The 20,000-nt window shown below is 43.5% G+C and overlaps 2 protein-coding genes across 4 annotated transcripts in view; both read left to right on the forward strand.

Moving 5' to 3' along the window:
* The window catches only part of cxxc1a (CXXC finger protein 1a), a 23,311-nt gene extending 21,264 nt beyond the window's left edge, over positions 1–2,047 (forward strand). Inside the window, exon 14 of the mRNA XM_031293159.2 lies at positions 1,328–2,047. Coding sequence (XP_031149019.1) covers positions 1,328–1,474 — 147 coding nt within the window. The 3' untranslated portion in view covers positions 1,475–2,047. The remainder of the gene's footprint in view (positions 1–1,327) is intronic.
* Positions 2,048–5,085: 3,038 nt separating this feature from the next.
* The window catches only part of hdac6 (histone deacetylase 6), a 38,335-nt gene continuing 23,420 nt past the window's right edge, over positions 5,086–20,000 (forward strand). Inside the window, exons 1-6 of one of the 3 annotated variants that reach the window (XM_031293156.2) lie at positions 5,086–5,160; positions 7,184–7,257; positions 13,437–13,559; positions 13,985–14,070; positions 15,035–15,119; positions 17,784–17,824. In XM_031293156.2, coding sequence (XP_031149016.1) covers positions 7,192–7,257; positions 13,437–13,559; positions 13,985–14,070; positions 15,035–15,119; positions 17,784–17,824 — 401 coding nt within the window. In that variant the 5' untranslated portion in view covers positions 5,086–5,160; positions 7,184–7,191. Of the gene's footprint in view, positions 5,161–7,138; positions 7,258–13,436; positions 13,560–13,984; positions 14,071–15,034; positions 15,120–17,783; positions 17,825–20,000 lie in introns of all 3 variants that reach the window. The other 2 variants (XM_031293155.2, XM_031293154.2) reach the window with 2 other exon arrangements.

A 20,000-nucleotide genomic window follows, 5' to 3' on the forward strand; every position in this document is an offset into this window, starting at 1 on the left:
GAAATATTCACTCTGACATTCTGGTTCTGCTTCGGATGCCATCAAGCGGGATCTCCGATCGTAATCAGTCCTTCACTGACCAATCAGCATTCATTAGCAGAATGCTAGCGTGTTATGGGAAACAACGACTCAACCTGTAAGAAATGGAAAGGACGTAAGTACTCGTTCATTCAACTTTTGACCTATAATCCACGTTGAACTTGCAAAAACTACAATCAAATCTGAGATTTCTCAACGACAATCAGGCGAAAGAGACAAATTTAGCCGTCTAGCTCCATAGAGTCCCATTCATTTAGCCGTCTAGCTCCATAGACTCCCATTCATTTAGCCGTCTAGCTCCATAGACTCCCATTCATTTAGCCGTCTAGCTCCATAGAGTCCCATTCATTTAGCCGTCTAGCTCCATAGACTCCCATTCATTTAGCCGTCTAGCTCCATAGACTCCCATTCATTTTGCACTCGCCCGTGATCAACCCCAGTGGAACTCTGGTGGAACTGCAACCAAATTTGGTACAATGGGGCTGAATAGGGAGTGGAACGGCTTTCCGTAGACCGGCTTTGGTGTCGCTTTTTAGAAATAAAGTCTCTAAGTTGGTCAGAAAAGTGGCTAAATCTAGCGAGGAAGTCGCCAAGTTGGCAACACCGCTCCCAGGTTGATCAGATGAGATGAAGATAAAAGGGAAAAGAGCCTTTTGTGTGCACTCTTTCCTCATTCTTCTTCACGCCGACAACATGTTGAATCAGCCCAAAAACAAAGGCCGATGAAGGCCGACGCGTGGCGATGGTAACTAGGGCGACAGTCGCTCCCCATCGGCCCGACTTTGACCGACGGTCGCCTTGGTGTGTCAGGGCCTTTAAGATGGAGGAACTTCATAAACTCTCAACAGTTAACATCACGGTAATGACTGGAGAACAGAACTTAATCCTGTCTCTCTGTCTGTCTATCTCTCTGTGTCTGTCTGTCTGTCCGTCTGCCTGTCTGTGTGTCTCTCTCTCTGCCTCTCTCTGTCTGTCTGTCTCTCTGTCTATCTGTCTGTCTGTCATCGCTGTCTGTCTGTCTGTCCGTCTGTCTCTGTGTCTGTCTGTCTATCTCTCTGTGTCTGTCTTTCTGTCCGTCTGCCTGTCTGTGTGTCTCTCTCTCTGCCTCTCTCTGTCTGTCTGTCTCTCTGTCTATCTGTCTGTCTACCTGTCTCTGTGTCTGTCTGTCTGTCTCCCTGTCTGTCTGTCTGTCTATCTGTCTGTCTACCTGTCTCTGTGTCTGTCTGTCTGTCTCCCTGTCTGTCTGTCTCCCTGTCTGTCTGTCTCCCTGTCTGTCTCTCTCTCTCAGTGGTATAAGCTGGACGAGCTGTTTGAGCAGGAGAGGAACTTGAGGACAGCGATGACGAATCGAGCCGGTTTATTGGCTCTGATGCTGCACCAGACCATCCAACACGACCCAATCACAACCGACCTGCGCTCTGCCAAGGACAGGTAGACAGACAGACAGACAGACAGACAGACAGGTAGACAGGTAGACAGAGCTCTTCTGTTTGAAATGTGTTTGAATATTTCAGTCTGAGAACATGCACGCTACAGAGCCGTCTGTCTCTGTGTAGCTCGGTTGATGTCAGTATTATCTCCTGCAGAGTTCAGAGTCATCTTTAACGTTTCTATACTGTTTTATTCCTGAAGAACTACACTACCCATAACTCCCCCAGTCGGAGACGTAAACCACTACAGTCCAACAGAATCAAGTGTTCAATAATCTATAAAACAATACGTCATTATAAAATAAATACAGAGAAAATATGTGATGTTTATATTCTGCAATACATGTTTAATCCTTTCACAATAAGAGCGTATTGCAGGTTATTCCAGACATAAAGTACTTTTTTCATCCTCATGACTAACTGCATCATTACAGCACATTAATATGAATCAATATAACTCAAATGAGAAGCACAACACTACGATTTCATCATGAAGTCTTTAAATCAGGAGTGTCCAACTCAACTTCTCTAAGAGCCAGACACGCAGAGTTTATTAACATGCTTTTATTTCATCGAAAAGTCAGCTTCCATTGAAAACGAATGACTTCCTGTATCTTTAGAAGATCAAGTCGGCGGCGGTGTGGACGTACGGTAAGCCCACCCACGACCTTTCCCTTAACGTAACTGCGTCAAAAGGGACGCCAATAGTCCCGACCAAGCGTGTTTAGTTAAAGCGCGTTATATGTTATATGTTAAAGCGCGTTATATGTTATATATAACGACGACAAAGGCCCCTGACCAAGCGTCCGTACGTTAGGAGATGGGACTGAGAGTGAGTTGGAGATAGTCGGGTTGCCTACTTTTATAAATATAGTCAGAATAAATGTTTTGCTGATTTGCTAAATTCTGTGATGTTTTTTTTGTTGCTGAATTTGTTCATCGCTGTACTATGTGGACCAAATAGGCGATTATGGTGTCAAACTCGAGGCCCGTGGGCCAAATCCGGCCCCTCGCAGATTTTGATCCGGCCCGTTAACATCAATTTAGGTTAACAATTATTTTTGGCCCGTGCAGTTTTTGGTTGCTTTTACAAAGTTTTGTCACTTTTTTTGGAGGTTTTCTTATTTTTTTGTCGCTTTTTTCTTGGTTTTTCTGTTTGTTGAGCTTTCTGAAGTTTTCGACCCTCTTTCCTAGTTTTTGTTGCTTTTTCACTTGTGCCGACATTTTTGGATATTTGTTCTGTTTTTTGTTTTTTTTTGTCATTTTTTTTTTGTTGCGTTTTCTGAAGTTTTTGCCAGTTTTTCCGACATATTTCTGGCCCTTTTTCCAAAGTTTTTTTTCTATGATTTTGTTATTTTTTTTCCAACCTTTTTTTGGCCCTTTTTCCAAAGTTATTCTCCGATATTTTTGTCATTTTTTGCGGCCTTTTCAGCGTTAGTTTCTATGATGGCTAAGGACGTTTTTTCCTAACTGTTTTAGGACTTTATGTGGAACAAACTGTAAGACAGAAGACTATATGTAAGGCTATAATACTGTCAAAGATGTGTTACTTTTCTCTTAAATAAAAGCATGTTAACAACAGGGTCAACATTAGCACCATACACCAGCCAAATGCTGGTAAAATATGCAAGTGGCTGGTAGATTTGCTACACTTACCAGCCAAAGAAACAATGGTAATCTTTTGAGTGGCTGGTGAAATTCGAACATTCACTAGCCATTTGGCTGGTGGACGAAAAAGTTAATTTTGAAACCTGGTTAACAAACTCTACATATCTGGTCGTGATATGACAATAATAACGTTTTCTTGGCATATACGTATATATCTCATCTGTATTTCTTCATATGGTTGTGTATTTATTTAATATTGAACACTTGTGTGAATGATACGCACACAACATGCAGCTAAAACGTCAGTATGTTCTTCTATTATCTCGTTTTATATCACAGTGTTATCACTACAGTTGGTTTTATATTTGGTATTATTCCATCATGTTGTTTTCTACTCGTTGTTCATGTTGTATTCAAAGTGATGTTTCATTAAAAAACTGATGATTATTGCTGCGGATTAGTTTTTTTTTTTTTTTTTTTTTTTTTTTTTTATGAAACAGTTTTTCTGTTAGGAAATGTTATTTTGTTGGAGATTAAAGATGATAAAATCGTAATTTTGTTTTGGGAGCTGCAGACGTGATGAAACCAAAACGGCACATGGTGAAAATATTAACAGAAATGTCCCAACTAATAACGTGAAATAACAGAAAACAAGTTTTAACTTTTCACACATGAATGGTCTTATTTTAACGATCTGATCGCACGGCGTGAAGCGCCTGGTGCAGGTGCGTTTAGGGCGTGTCCAAATCCACTTTTGCTAGTTTGATAGTTGGTTCCCTTGGTCCCCACATCATCACATACCCTTCACCATACCCCCACATCATCACATACCCTTCACCATACCCCCACATCATCACATACCCTTCATCATACCCCACATCATCACATACCCTTCACCATACCTAGAGACTGGCATGGTTGTATTTCAGTTAGCCTAATAGCTGGTGTGAGTTGCATTGAGAGATGATTTTATGGAAAGTACCCCATGCCAATCTCTAGGTATGGTGAAGGGTATGTGGTGATGTGGAGGTATGATGAAGGGTATGTGATGATGTGGGGTATGGTGAAGGGTATGTGATGATGTGGGGGTATGGTGAAGGGTATGTGATGATGTGGGGGTATGGTGAAGGGTATGTGATGATGTGGGGTATGGTGAAGGGTATGTGATGATGTGGGGGTATGGTGAAGGGTATGTGATGATGTGGGGGTATGATGAAGGGTATGTGATGATGTGGGGGTATGGTGAAGGGTATGTGATGATGTGGGGGTATGGTGAAGGGTATGTGATGATGTGGGGGTATGGTGAAGGGTATGTGATGATGTGGGGGTATGGTGAAGGGTATGTGATGATGTGGGGGTATGGTGAAGGGTATGTGATGATGTGGGGGTATGGTGAAGGGTATGTGATGATGTGGGGGTATGGTGAAGGGTATGTGATGATGTGGGGGCTAAGGGAACTTTATCAGGATGCATAGTATCCTGGATCCATGAAATAACTGGCCTTTCAAAATAAAAGTCTGCCTGCCTCTATGGGAATTTAACATAGAGGTGTACTGACTTATGCCCCCTGTATTTTAAGGAAGAACATTTATTTATTTACATTAAGATAAATTTGCAAAAGATGATTTTTTTGTATTCCTCTTTTTAGTCAACTTTAGCATGGGTGTCCTAATTTTTCACATGACTGTACATGTATAAGTATTGCATCCAAAAAGTAAGTTTTAATTTCTTAATATACTGCTAGGTTGTTAAATGTATAATGAGATATCATCATTTGTTATATTTTGGTTTAATAATCTGAATCTGTCAGTTAAAAGTACAATATTGGCTTTTAGATTATGAATTATTAAATAGAATTTGAATGAAATCATTAAAACTTTACAGTGTGTTCAGTCCGTCACATCTGAGCAGATTTTAAATGCCGATTTTCCCCCAAAAAATTAAGAAAATAAACACTTTTTAGATTCAATCACACGTCATCGTGTCGCGCCGACGCTCTGCGTGTTGACGTCACATTGTGCGCCAGTTCAGTTGGCGGCGCTCGGAGAAAAACACAAAACAAGAAGCGAAACGAAGAGCTATTGTGAGTCTTTTTCAATGTTTAATTTTCACAATATTAATTATTATTACATCACAGAGAGCATAACGGGTTAGCTAACACTGTCAGAGACTGTTGGTTGTTGTTTACACCGCAGAAGTGGAAGAAGTATTTAACGGTAGATTCTTTAACGTTACTGTAGTAAAAGTCCAACCGCCGCCAACGTTAACGTTAAAGGGTAACTGCCGTTTTTTTCAACCTGGACCCTATTTTCCTATATTTTTATGTCTAAGTGACTGACAACATTATGGAAAGGATTTCCATAATGTTGTCAGTCATGTCGACCTTTCTGTTAAAGAGTAAGATCCTCTTTTAAAACATAAACACATCCGCGAAATTGCGTTCGCTAAACCCACCAGACTCCATATAAATAAACAGTCATTTTAGCATCGTAAAATACACTTCATTCAAAGTCGACAGAAACAAAATAAAACTACGAACAGCCGTTTTGGGTCGTCTTTCCACTTTTCCAACCATCACAGGTCTAGTTTTGGTTGAAATAAACACATAGTTTACAGATTTACATGTGAGAATTTGCTGGCTCTATACACGCTAAAAGTGTTGTTTTTTAAATGGAGTCTGGTGGGTTTAGCGCTAGCGACTTCAGAGCTGTTTCTGCTTAAACAGAAAGGTCTCAAGAGGTTTTAAAGGTCTATCTCTGTAGGGATCCTTTCCATAATGTTGTCAGACACTTAGAATATTAATCTGAGCCTTTCAGCTGCAAAAAAAGCACTTTTAGTGGACCAAAATCATTCAAAATCAGTCACTTACACACAAAAACATAGGAAAATTGGGTCCAAACCGAAATTACCCTTTAATACTGCACTGTGAAAATACTCCTCTACTTACTGAAGTAAGTGTATGTAGCACTAATTGTCTGGATGTTTAGGATGCGTCTGGAGTATTAGGTAAGTTAGGTTAGTGTGTTTAAGGTGGTAGTCATTAGGGCTGCTCCCTCTTAGTCGATTAGTCGACTAATCGGTCATTTTGGTGTTAGTCAACTTAGATTTCTTTATTCGATTAGTCATGTTTTATGCTTTTTTCATGCTGAATGACTTATTTCCAAGAAACGTACGAGCACATCTCTGGTAAACACAATAATTAAAGTGGTGCTTTTGCATGACTCTGCAGAGAAACTCAGATTTACAGATCTGTCGATTAAATCAACTAATCGATTAGTCGATACAGTTGAACGAGGGTTAGTCGACTAAGTATTTCTTCAATCGAGCACAGCCCTAGTAGTCATGGTGATATCTGGTAGAGCTGTGGCGATATGGAATTTTCTTTTGACCAAATACCTCTAAGTTGCTGATTTTCTATTATTGAAGCAAAGGGAAAACATAGACACACATATCGTCTGTGAGATGCCTCTTTATTTTAGATTTTTTTTAACTTTGAAAATGGGTCAAATTTGACCCGAGGACAACAGGATGGTTAAGGTATCAGTATTAATATCGTATCGTTGTCCAAAGAATCAATATAATATTGTATCGTGATAAAACTTGTGATGTATACGTAGTGCTGGGCAGTATGGAAAACATCAAATATCACAATATTTTGGACCAAATACATCGATGTACTGTAGATATTGCGGCGATATTGTCGGGTTGACTTGTGGTGCTTTCACAAAATATTAACACAATGAGATATAATAAGAAAAAAGAATTTGGCCCACCCATGAGAGAGAGAGAGATATCATGGCTTTCAAACGAGCAAAGTGGCAGTTGGTCAAGACTTCAGATACAGTATTAGGGACCACTAAGGTCTATATAAAGAGACTTCAGATACAGTATTAGGGGCCCACTAAGGTCTATATAAAGAGACTTCAGATACAGTATTAGGGGACCACTAAGGTCTATATAAAGAGACTTCAGATACAGTATTAGGGGACCACTAAGGTCTATATAAAAGCATCCAAAGAGCACCATGTCATGGGACCTTTAATGATGGAAACAATTGTTAGTCGCAGACCTGAGCTGAGATTGTTGTTGGTTTTCTTCAGGTTCAGGATCAGAGATGCAGTCTGGATCAGATCCTCCCGGACCCAAGTCAGTCAGAAGATCTCCTCGCCTGTCTCCTCAGGTCGGTCAGCTGACACACACACACACACACACGCACACGCACACACACACACACACGCACACGCACACACATACACACACACGCACACGCACACACATACACACACACACACGCACACGCACACACACACACACACACACACACACACACGCACACGCACACGCACACGCACACACACACACACACACACACACACACACACACATACACACACACACGCACGCACACAAACAGACACACGCACACACACACACACACACATACATATACACACACACACGCACATACACACACACACGCACACAGACACACGCACATACACGCACGCACGCACACACACACACACACACACACACACACACATATACACGCACGCACGCACACACACACACACACACATGCGCGCACACACCGCACACGCACAAAACACGCACGCATACACACACACACACAGAGAGACACATGCATGCACGCACACACAGAGATACAAGCACGCACACGGACACACACGCACGCACACACACACGCACACACACGCAAACTCACACACACACACACACACACACACACACACACACATACTCAATGAATCGGCCCATTTGTGTGACGTCCTGTTGGGTTCTTAAACCCAACAAAGCACAAGTAGACTTCATATTTCACAATTACTGTTTTCCGTCAGATCGTTTATAGATCTCGACATTTCCGACCGCACTTGAAGGCAACTTATTTCACGGGAGAGAGAGAGAGAGAGAGAAAAGATATAGCGAGTGCTTTGTTGTTGCAGGAAATGTTCAGCTATTACACAAATGTTCTTGTGGCAGCGATAGAGGCAGTGATGTTTCCTGTTTCCTGTACGGGACTCTCACGCCGCCTCAAACCACAGCTCAAAACACAGCTCAAAACACACCGACAAGTCTGATCGCCGGTTACATGACTGGCCACCGCAGCGTGACGTTGGGTTGCGTTTCTCCAAAAGTTTTGCGGTATTTTTTTTGTGTGTCTCCCCCCTGCGGCAACCCCCGCTGCAGCCTAAAGACACTACCCCCATTCAAAATAAATAGAAAGACCTGCGTTTTTTAATGGCATCTGCATATAAAATATTAAATGTCAAACATCAATAAGTTAGGAACAGGGGCCCTAACACTGAGCCCTGAGGTACTCCACAGTTAACACGTTGTCAGCTGGCAACAGCCGTCATTCAGTTTGGGGCCTTTGGTTTGTAGCCATACGGTTTTTTGACCAGAACAGTTACGTGATTGTGAGTTGAAGTTGTTTTTTGTTATTATCTTTTATTTTTGCTCTGCTGTCAATGCTTGTACACCATCTGGTACGGACAGTTCATTATTTTGTGGAAAAGACGAAAACGTATCAAATTGAACTGTTTTCACAAAAATAAATGTGAAAACAGTGGCGTGATTCTGAGTCTTGTTTAAAGCTACGTTGTGTAAGATTTACTCCCATCTAGCGTTGAGATCATATATCGCAATCAACTCTCTCTCGCCACGCAGTACTGCAGCTACGGTAGCCTTCACGCTTCAAAAAGCTAAGGTGTACAAAAGGCCGTCTATCAGCCGCCGTCGTTGGAGTTCATGCGTTCTCTTAATACATCCATGAGTTCATGTCGGAGAGTGGCGTGGACGCACGCCTCACACCACGAGCGGGCACACGCGCCACTCGATGGAAAGAAGAGAGAAAGAAAAGGAGACTGCAGTGGTCCTAGATGGGATTTGGTGTGTGCGTTCAAAGCAGCTCCAACGTTCACTCTTTTTTCTGATGACGCCGGTCTCTCAATCTCTGTTTTCTTTTTCTGGACGAAGAAGAAGAAGACTCCTGTTCCTGAAATTAGGATTTTGAATACGTGTGGTCCTCCATGTTTTCTTCTTCAAACTTGGCCGGAGGCCGGGAAGCTACGATACCCGTTAGCAGCGTTAGCAGCAGCTGTGAGTTTATCTTGTGATAGAGAAAACGTGAAAGGTGGAGCAGTATGTCCTGTATGTCCCTTACACACACACACACACACACACACACACACACACACACAGACACACAGAGCAGTATGTCCCTTACACACACACACACACACACACACACACACACACACACACACACACACACACACACAGACACACACACACAGACACACACACACAGAGCAGTATGTCCTGTATGTCCCTTACACACACACACACACACACACACACACACACACACACACACACACACACACTCACACACACACACACACACACACACACACACAGAGCAGTATGTCCTGTATGTCCCTTACACACACACACACACACACACAGAGCAGTATGTCCTGTATGTCCCTTACCGGCTAATAGGGTTGGGCGGTATCCAAATTTTGATACCGTCAAACCTCCTCCCTATTTTCCCCAGTATACGGTATTACCGTGACTTATTAAAAATGATGACGTAAGGCTCAGACGGCGTCACCAAACTGTTGGCTTGTGCACCGTTCAGAAACTGAATACCAAACACTAATACTGAAACAATAATAACATAACAACAACTTACAAAAAACTACTTTCTCCTCCACACTGTCACGTGATGACAACCACACATAATTACATAAATTATATTTAATATTTAATCCTTGTCTCCTATATAAGTGCATTGCATTTTTTTTAATGACGGTATTGAAACTGATACCGTTGCTATTTTTAAGACCCCGCGGTATACCGTATTACCGTATTACCGCCCTAACCCTAGTGGCAAACGTATTTCAAGATGGCGCATCATTCTGTAGCGTCTACCCCATAGACAGTATATATAATGGACCAACAGATCCCGTGTCTCTGGACGGAGACCAGTGAAGGATATTAGAAGCTCTTTCCCGGTGATGGCTGAGCGTTACTGAGCAGCCTCCAACTGAGCTTGAAGACGTAGATGTGACGTGAGCAACCTGTCTGAAAGTTGGAAGTCTTCTGGTAGCTGTGCCAAGAGAAATCTCAATCATTCCCAATCTAGCAGAGACGGAGAGCGTAGGTATATGTAAGGAGATAACATAGACACAGGCTAATTATTGATCACTAAAATGATAGTTAACATTAGTAATTAAACTTAAACAGCTAATGGAAGTCCAAACTGCCTGAGAGCTTCTCCTGTACTATACGGTAATTCCTCTACTATGAGACAGTAAGTCTCGTGGTTATGACCCAATCGTTAGCCTATTTTTATAAAAACGTCTGCTACGGAGCCATAACGTGAGGTACAAGGTAATGGAGCCTTTTATACATTGTCGTGTTTCTTTAGAAATAAACAATGGACAAATAGAGTCTTTAAACTCTTCAGATGTAAAGTTATTCTCTGTCAAAGTGACGTCAAAATGAATGGCAGTCAATGGGATGCTAACGGGGGGTGATGGCTTGGTAGCATCAAAATGGCGCCATAGGAGGTTCGCGGTCCGAGGAGAAGCTGACCCCCTTGGTCTACCCCAGTTCATGCAAGCGCAAATGTAGGCCGTCGTTGGAGTTCATGCGTTCTCTTAATACATCCATGAGTTCATGTCGGAGAGTGGCGTGGACGCACGCCTCACACCACGAGCGGGCACACGCGCCACTCGACGGAAAGAAGAGAGAAAGAAAAGGAGACTGCAGTGGTCCTAGATGGGATTTGGTGTGTGCGTTCAAAGCAGCTCCAACGTTCACTCTTTTTTCTGATGACGCCGGTCTCTCAATCTCTGTTTTCTTTTTCTGGACGAAGAAGAAGAAGACTCCTGTTCCTGAAATTAGGATTTTGAATACGTGTGGTCCTCCATGTTTTCTTCTTCAAACTTGGCCGGGGGCCGGGAAGCTACGATACCCGTTAGCAGCGTTAGCAGCAGCTGTGAGTTTATCTTGTGATAGAGAAAACGTGAAAGGTGGAGCAGTATGTCCTGTATGTCCCTTACACACACACACACACACACACACACACACACACACACACACACACACACACACACACACAGAGCAGTATGTCCTGTATGTCCCTTACACACACACACACACACACACACACACACACACACAGACACACAGAGCGCAAATGTAAAATTCCAAATTAATAGGAATACTTGAAATTGATGGTGGTGGTAAATATTCATGAAAAAGGACAAGCTTATGCTTATACGGGCAACACAGATTTTTGATAATGAACAACTAAACACGTTAACACTGGGGCTTTAAGCCCTTCTCCTTCTCCCTTCAACTTCTCCTAATTCACATAGTTCGCCCAACCTTTTATCCTCTTGGATGTTCTTAAATCTACCAACTTCAAGGGCAAGGGGGAAGGATTCCTGTTCCCAACTGAGCCACTTAGTTTGCTGTAACATAACGTTCAGGATATACTGTAACTGTCAGAGCTCTTGAACGCCCCTTGACCCACTAAAGGAAACCTTTTAATGTGTGCCGAAGCTTCTCAGAAACGTCTTCAACGTGTAGGAACACAAGTTCACTTATTGAGAGAGAAGATGAACACAGTGAGAAGGGTCAATCATCTACCGGAGCTGCAGTTTGACCTCGGGTCCACTCGTGTCTGTTTAACACTCGAGTGAACTCGGATGAGACATCAAGTCCTCTCTTCTTTACCTCTTTCTTCTCTCGTTCTTTGACGTTATTTCTGTTTTTGTTTTTTATTTCGGGTTTGTCTGAACAGATTGTTGAACTCTTCCTTTCTGCAGAGCACCGCGCATTTATTGTTTGTTTAAGATATTCTTCACGGTAACTGCGAGTTTAGTTTAGTTGGACTTTTTGGTCCGATACACAAACGTTGAAGTAACCAAGGGAAACGCCACCGAGGAAGCCTTGGACAGTTAGGGAGGAGGAAGAGATCAGCTGAACTAGTCTTCAGCATCTGATACTTCTCAGAGAGATTAGGGCTGTGTACGTATCAGGATACATGGGTCACGATTCAATATATTACAATGTATTTCGATACTGTGCGTAAGGCGATATATTGGGATTTTTAAAGTATAATTTTAGAAAAACTAATATTTAAAAAAAGACATGATGTTCATAAAAGTCTAAGAAGTTTACTTTAGGTAAACAATTCAGTACACAGAAGGTTCCCAGGTTCTTAGTGAGCTAATGTTTATATGCTAAAGTAGGCCAAAGTTCAGCCATAGCTACGTTGTTAGCTTCTAGCAAAAAGTCAGGCACTGCTAGGCACTGTTAGGCACTGCTAGGCACTGTTAGGCACTGTTAGGCACTGTTAGGCACTGTTAGGCACTGCTAGGCACTGCTAGGCACTCTTAGGCACTGCTAGGCACTGTTAGGCACTGTTAGGCACTGCTAGGCACTCTTAGGCACTGTTAGGCACTGTTAGGCACTGCTAGGCACTGTTAGGCACTGCTAGGCACTGTTAGGCACTGTTAGGCACTGCTAGGCACTGTTAGGCACTGCTAGGCACTGCTAGGCACTCTTAGGCACTGCTAGGCACTGTTAGGCACTGCTAGGCACTGTTAGGCACTGTTAGGCACTGCTAGGCACTCTTAGGCACTGTTAGGCACTGCTAGGCACTGCTAGGCACTCTTAGGCACTGCTAGGCACTGTTAGGCACTGTTAGGCACTGCTAGGCACTGCTAGGCACTGCTAGGCACTGTTAGGCACTGCTAGGCACTGTTAGGCACTGCTAGGCACTGTTAGGCACTCTTAGGCACTGTTAGGCGAGGACACTAGTGGTGCGTCTCAGCATAGCCATCTAGCTATATTTTTTTAACGTAAGAAAGATTAAATAATAATAAAAAAAAATCAATATTGCCTTTTTGAAAATCGATACAGTATTGCAAAATAAAATATCGCGATACTCAAGTGTATTGATCTTTCCTTACAGCCCTAAAAGAGAGAGAGACAGGCTGAACTAGGCTTAAGCGTCTGTGTTTAGGGCGCCTGCAATATCTTTGTTTACCTGAAAGGTTCAGCTAAACATAACGCCTGCAGTGTGAGTTGAAATACTCCTTCGGGATCTTCAGAGAGTTGGGACGACACTACACAATAATAACACATCGTGGTTAAAGTGTACTTCCTGCTTGATTGTCTCCTCCACTGAGTGTTCATTACATGCTCCTGTGTAATTCATCAAAGTCTCCTGAACCTTCTTCACGTATGTGAAATGAGTTGTGCTGCTCCTGAGTTTTTCCCCTAACACAGTGTGTGTGTTGCTGTTTGTGTATCCAGTGCAGCAGCAGTAAAGGACACGAGGAGAGGAAAGGAGGAGGTCTGCAGGAGGCGAAGAGGAGAGGGAAGATGGAGAGAAGCCGAGAGGAGGACGAGGAGCTGAGCGACAGATTGCAGACGCTGGTAAGACACCGGAAACCACGCAGGTCTTTACACCAACAGCTGATTAACAGAGGGGGAATGGAACTAAGTACTTTTGCTCAAGTACTGCACTTAGGGCTGCAACTAACGGTTATTTTCGTCCGTGTGTGTGTGTGTGTGTGTGTGTGTGTGTGTGTGTGTGTGTGTGTGTGTGTGTGTGTGTGTGTGTGTGTGTGTGTGCGTACATGTTTGTGCGTGTGTGTGTGTGCGTGTGTTTGTGTGTGCGTGTGTGTGTGTGTGCGTACGTGTGTGTGTGTGTGTGTGTGTGTGTGTGCGTTCGTGCGTGTGTGTGTGTGCGTGTGTGTGTGCGTACGTGTGTGTGTGTGTGTGTGTGTGTGTGTGTGTGTGTGTGTGTGTGTGTGTGTGTGTGTGTGTGTGTGTGTGTGTGTGTGTGTGTGTGTGTGAAGGATCTGTCCAGCAGGACAGCAGCCAGGGGAACAGGTCTGGTGTACTCTGACATCTTCACTCATCATGAGAACCTGTGGGACTCCAGGTGACCTCATTACTCAACAACATCTGACAGATTAAAAACTAACTCTGGGACTTCTTGTATTATTCTTTTGGATCCTGATCATAGAAGAGATTAGGGCTGAACGATTAATTGCATTTTCGATAATATCGCGATATGTTAAAACGCGATTTCCTAATCGCAAAGGCTGCGATTTGGTCACATGACTCGCGAGAGCAAATCAGTCTGCACTCCGCAGAGAAAGCATCAACTAGCACGCTAACGCTACGCCGTACCTGGAGCTGATTTCTGTCATTCAAACAACTCTGAGTTGTAGTTTAAAACTTTTACAGCCATTTTAATAAAATGAAGGGTTTTATTCTGGTTCGAGTCCATACGTGCAGTTAATGGATACAGGAACGCAGACCTGAAGGCTCGGTTGGCAACTAGCTCTGATTAGCTGTTTGCTCCGGTTAGCGGTTAGCTCCGTTATAAAGATATGAGTGGAGGAGCTGCCACTGAGAGGGGTAACAACCAGACTGATAAATGACGTTCGGGGAGCTTTCACAGCAGCGTGGCCGCGGTGTTTCAACAGTTTTATTAGTACAGTTAATCCCACGGCAAGAACACCAGCAACTAGCTAACGTAACGATAGCCTCTCTGAGCAAGAACACACGGCAGCACGCAACTTCACGAGGGGGAGGGGCTGGAGGCAGCTCCTCTCTGTGCACTGTAAAAAATTACGTGTGTGTGTGTGTGTGTGTGTGTATACTATATTTTTACTTATTTAACTGTCTAGTGTGTAATTGTGTGTTCATACTATACATTATTATATTATTCTTTGTTGAATAATACAGAAGACAAAGAGCTTAAAAAAATAATCGAATCGAAATCGCAATATTTGGGGAAAAAATCGCAATTAGATTATTTTCAAAAATCGTTCAGCCCTAGAAGAGATGTATATGATATATTATTTTGAGAATAACTGTGTGGTGTTGTTGTTGTTCAGTCATCCGGAGAGTCCGGACCGAGTGACGTGCATCATGGAGGAGCTGCAGAGACAGGACCTGCTGTCTCACTGCATCAGAGTCGAGGTCTGTTTCTGTCTGTCTGTCTCTCAGTCTGTCTGTCTATCAGTCTGTCTGTCTCTCATTCTGTCTGTCTATCTGTCTCTCTGTCTGTCTGTCTCTCAGTCTGTCTGTCTGTCTGTCCGTCTGTCTCTCAGTCTGTCTGTCTCTCATTCTGTCTGTCTATCTGTCTCTCTGTCTGTCTCTCAGTCTGTCTGTCTGTCTGTCCGTCTGTCTCTCAGTCTGTCTGTCTCTCAGTCTGTCTGTCTCTCATTCTGTCTGTCTATCTGTCTCTCTGTCTGTCTCTCATTCTGTCTGTCTCTCTGTCTGTCTGTCTCTCTGTCTGTCTCTCATTCTGTCTGTCTATCTGTCTCTCTGTCTGTCTCTCATTCTGTCTGTCTCTCTGTCTGTCTCTCAGTCTGTCTGTCTCTCTGTCTGTCTCTCATTCTGTCTGTCTATCTGTCTGTCTCTCATTCTGTCTGTCTATCTGTCTCTCTGTCTGTCTCTCATTCTGTCTGTCTATCTGTTTCTCTGTCTGTCTCTCAGTCTGTCTGTCTCTCTGTCTGTCTCTCATTCTGTCTGTCTATCTGTTTCTCTGTCTGTCTCTCAGTCTGTCTATCTGTCTCACAGTCTGTCTGTCTGTCTGTCTCACAGTCTGTCTGTCTATCTGTCTCTCAGTCTGTCTGTCTGTCTCTCATTCTGTCTGTCTCTCAGTCTTTCTGTCTGTCCGTCTGTCTCTCAGTCTGTCTGTCTCTCATTCTGTCTGTCTATCTGTCTCTCTGTCTGTCTCTCATTCTGTCTGTCTCTCAGTCTGTCTGTCTCTCTGTCTGTCTCTCATTCTGTCTGTCTATCTGTCTCTCTGTCTGTCTCATCGTCTGTCTGTCTGTTTCTCTGTCTGTCTCTCAGTCTGTCTGTCTGTCTCTCATTCTGTCTGTCTATCTGTTTCTCTGTCTGTCTCTCAGTCTGTCTGTCTCTCAGTCTGTCTGTCTCTCATTCTGTCTGTCTATCTGTTTCTCTGTCTGTCTCTCAGTCTGTCTATCTGTCTCACAGTCTGTCTGTCTATCTGTCTCTCAGTCTGTCTGTCTGTCTGTCTCTCATTCTGTCTGTCTCTCAGTCTGTCTTTCTCTCTGTCTGTCTCTCATTCTGTCTGTCTATCTGTCTCTCTGTCTGTCTCTCAGTCTGTCTGTCTGTCTCACAGTCTGTCTGTCTATCTGTCTCTCAGTCTGTCTGTCTGTCTGTCTGTCTCTCATTCTGTCTGTCTCTCAGTCTGTCTGTCTGTCTGTCCGTCTGTCTCTCATTCTGTCTATCTGTTTCTCTGTCTGTCTCTCATTCTGTCTGTCTCTCAGTCTGTCTGTCTCTCAGTCTCTCATTCTGTCTGTCTGTCTGTCTGGTAAATGTAACATTTGGCCCTGGATAGTCCCCGACCCTAATAATAATATATGTATATATATAATATAATGATAAAATATAACACAGAAACATCTCCTGTTCCAGACGCTACCAACCATGAATCAGGCTTGATGTGTTCCAGAACTCATTACTAACCTGTGTGAGAGCAGTAAGGCAGCATCCGTGTCTGACCCCTTTTCTTATTCAGCGCTCCCCAGAAAAAAGCCACGCTGACGGTTATCCCTGTTTGTCTTCGCCGCCGGTCACTTTCTTTTTGGGATTTGAGTCCTCTTGTTGAACGTGTAGGTCTTCTCCTGGCGGTACAACCAGCGACTGATAGGGTTGGCTACCGGTCTTTGGTGCTTTCTGCTCCCAACGTCTCCTCCCAGGCAGCGCGTCGCCGTTGGAGGCAAAAAGCACCATTGAGCCATCTGAACCAATACCACTACTCAACTTTTATTCTTGTCTTTGTATATTAATCTTTTTTAGCCTGTTTTCTTTTCATCATTACTGTTTTTAACTGCTCTTTAATGTTCCATGTAAAGCACTTTGAATTGCCTTGTTACTAAAAGGTGCTGTAGAAATAAATCAGAAATCAAAATCAGAATCAGCCTGTCAGTCAGTCCCCAGGGCACAGAAACCCCCGTTGTGCCTGCTCAGAGGAAGTGTAATGTCAACAGCACTGCAACCGCTTTCGGCTCGCCATTAACATCATATCACAGTGCAGGGTGAAAGGTGTCTGAGTGAAGTTTTGAAAAACTGTAACCACACTTGGCGTGACTCACTGTGACTTCAGAGCTGACGTAGTTTGCTCCGTCCGCACTTCTGCGCGCACGTGTGTGTGTGTGTGTCGGACCTCTGCTCTCTGTCACCCTGCAGAGAGGACAGATAAGCTTGCGCTTACACTCAGGTACCGAAATTAGGCACCGTTTGATTTTACGTGAACCAATACTCAGCAGTACCGACGTGATTCGGTCGGTACCGGTAAAAGTACCGGGTTCGGTACCCAACCCTAGTGGCCGAAACATTTCGTGGGCCTAGTTCGTATTTCTCACTTTTTTCTTCAACTGCTGCACAACAGTTCTCCACGGAATTAAATCCAGTTGATCTCATCTGAATGAGAAATAGTATTAAAGTAAAATGTTTGCTGACGACATTTAGTTTTCAAACATTGTCAATATATAAACCATAACAAAGAAGTGTGTGTGTGTGTGTGTGTGTGTGTGTGTGTGTGTGTGTGTGTGTGTGTGTGTGTGTGTGTGTGTGTGTGTGTGTGTGTGTGTGTGTGTGTGTGTGTTTCAGCCCAGAGAAGCTGCAGAAGAGGAGCTGCTGCTCGCTCACTCGTGAGTCCACTTTATTTACGTCCTATTTCATGTGATGTGTCAGAAACACATAATCGGCCGGGCTGTAATCGATTATTTCTGTTTATAATTGAATGTAGGCCTAACATCCTTCCTGTTGACATATTCTGGTATGTTTTGCACATTCAGGAAGTGCCGTGTGCTCAGTGCTGTAGTTTATTTAGTATAACAGCCCTGCAGAATGTTTGGTTGTTGAAGCTTGAAAAGCTATGAATTAAACATCCTATATGGCTTTAGTAGAAAAATGTATTTGATGCGTCGTGATGCATCGAGATATCGAATCCAATCGCTGACATGATAATCGTAATCGAATCGGGAGATCAGTGAAGATTCACACCTCTAGTTTCAGAAGGCCTTTACACTGCGGGGGCGAGACGAATAAACGTCACGAAAATGCGAAATAAACGCCTGCGATGCGAATCTGCGACAGTTGTTCAATAAAAGGTTTGAATATTGGCGCCAGCTCACCTGCCGTGTCGTGTCGGTGGGACAGTTTGAAGAGGGAGAGGAAGTGACTCTTCAGACTGAGAGAGGAAGTGACCGAGATGCGGTGTGAGTGGGCGGGAGAGAGCGGTCAGAGCAGAGGCTCACTGCCTGCGTGAGCGTGTCAGCTGCATGACGTGAGCGTGTCAGCTGCGTGGCGTGAGCGTGTCAGCTGCGTGGCGTGTCCGTTTTTATTTCGGCTCCCATGGTAACAGGTTAGAGCGTGCACGCTGCCTGCGTGACACGCACGTCTCCGGCCGCGGCTCGAGCTGCATCGAAAACGCGTGCATGCTAGAAATAGGACCGACGCCTATTTTCCACGCGACACGCAAGCGTGTTGGAAGCGTTTCCAGGCAACATAGAATACGAAAAGATGTTTCTATGTCGTTTAGACCCAAATACATATTAATAAATGACATGTTGATGTGTGAAAGTCTCGAGGTTTTGACATAAATGCAGATATAAATGTAATTTAAAAAAAAAAAAATTTGATTTTCTAATATTGTACCTGTCAATACAGAAGGAAATATTCTGGAGCCTATTTTGCCGTCAATCCTGCCGACGTCTCTGCTGCAATCAGATCAGAATATATTTATGTTTATGTTTAAGGGAAACATCCATGTGTCCAGATGAGGCTAGCAGCAGCAGCAGCGCCGCCTCAGACACCTTTCTGGTGTGGAAAGACATAGAAAACGCCACGCAGCCGCCACGCAGCTGACACGCCACGCTCACGCCACGCAGCCAGCGTGTAGCCGGCCTTAGGCCGCCTGCACTCTGCTTGCGTGGCGTCTCCGTTTTTATTTTGGCTCCCATGGTAACAGGTTAGAGCGTGCACACTGCCTGCGTGACACGCACGTCTCAGAAAACGCGTGCATGCTAGAAATAGAACCAACGGCTATTTTTCACGCGACACGCAAGCGTGTTGGAAGCGTTTCCAGGCAACATAGAATACGAAAAGATGTTTATATGTCATTATGACACGAATACATATTAATAAATGACATGTTGATGTTTGAAAGTCTCGAGGTTTTGACATTAATGAAGATATAAATGTCATTTAAAAAAATAATTATCGATTTTCTAATATTGCACCTGTCAATACAGAAGGAAATATTCTGGAGCCTATTTTGCCGTCAATCCTGCCGACGTTGTCTTTGCTGTAATCAGATCAGAATATATTTATGATTATGTTTAAGGGAAACATCCATGTGTCCAGATGAGGCTAGCAGCAGCAGCAGCGCCGCCTCAGACACCTTTCTGGTGTGGAAAGACATAGAAAACGCCACGCAGCCGCCACGCAACACAAACGCCACGCTTACGCCTAGAGCTGGGAGATATATTGATATTATATCGATATCATGATATGAGACTAGATATCGTCTTTGATTTTGGATATCATAACATCGTTATATGACATAAGTGTCTTTTCCTGGTTTTAAAGGCTGCATTACAGTTACGTGATGTACTTTTCTGAACGTACCAGACTGTTCTAGCTGTTCTATTATTTGCCCTAACCCACTTAGATATTATGTCCACATTATGATGATTATTTGTCAAAAATCTCATTGTGTAAATATTTTGTGAAAGCACCAATAGTCAACACTACAATATCGTTCCGGTATCGATATCGAGGTATTTGGTGAAAAATATAGTGATATTTGATTTTCTCCATATC

The sequence above is a fragment of the Sander lucioperca genome, chromosome 12 (assembly GCF_008315115.2).
Source record: "Sander lucioperca isolate FBNREF2018 chromosome 12, SLUC_FBN_1.2, whole genome shotgun sequence".
NCBI classification, from domain to species: Eukaryota; Metazoa; Chordata; class Actinopteri; order Perciformes; family Percidae; genus Sander; species Sander lucioperca.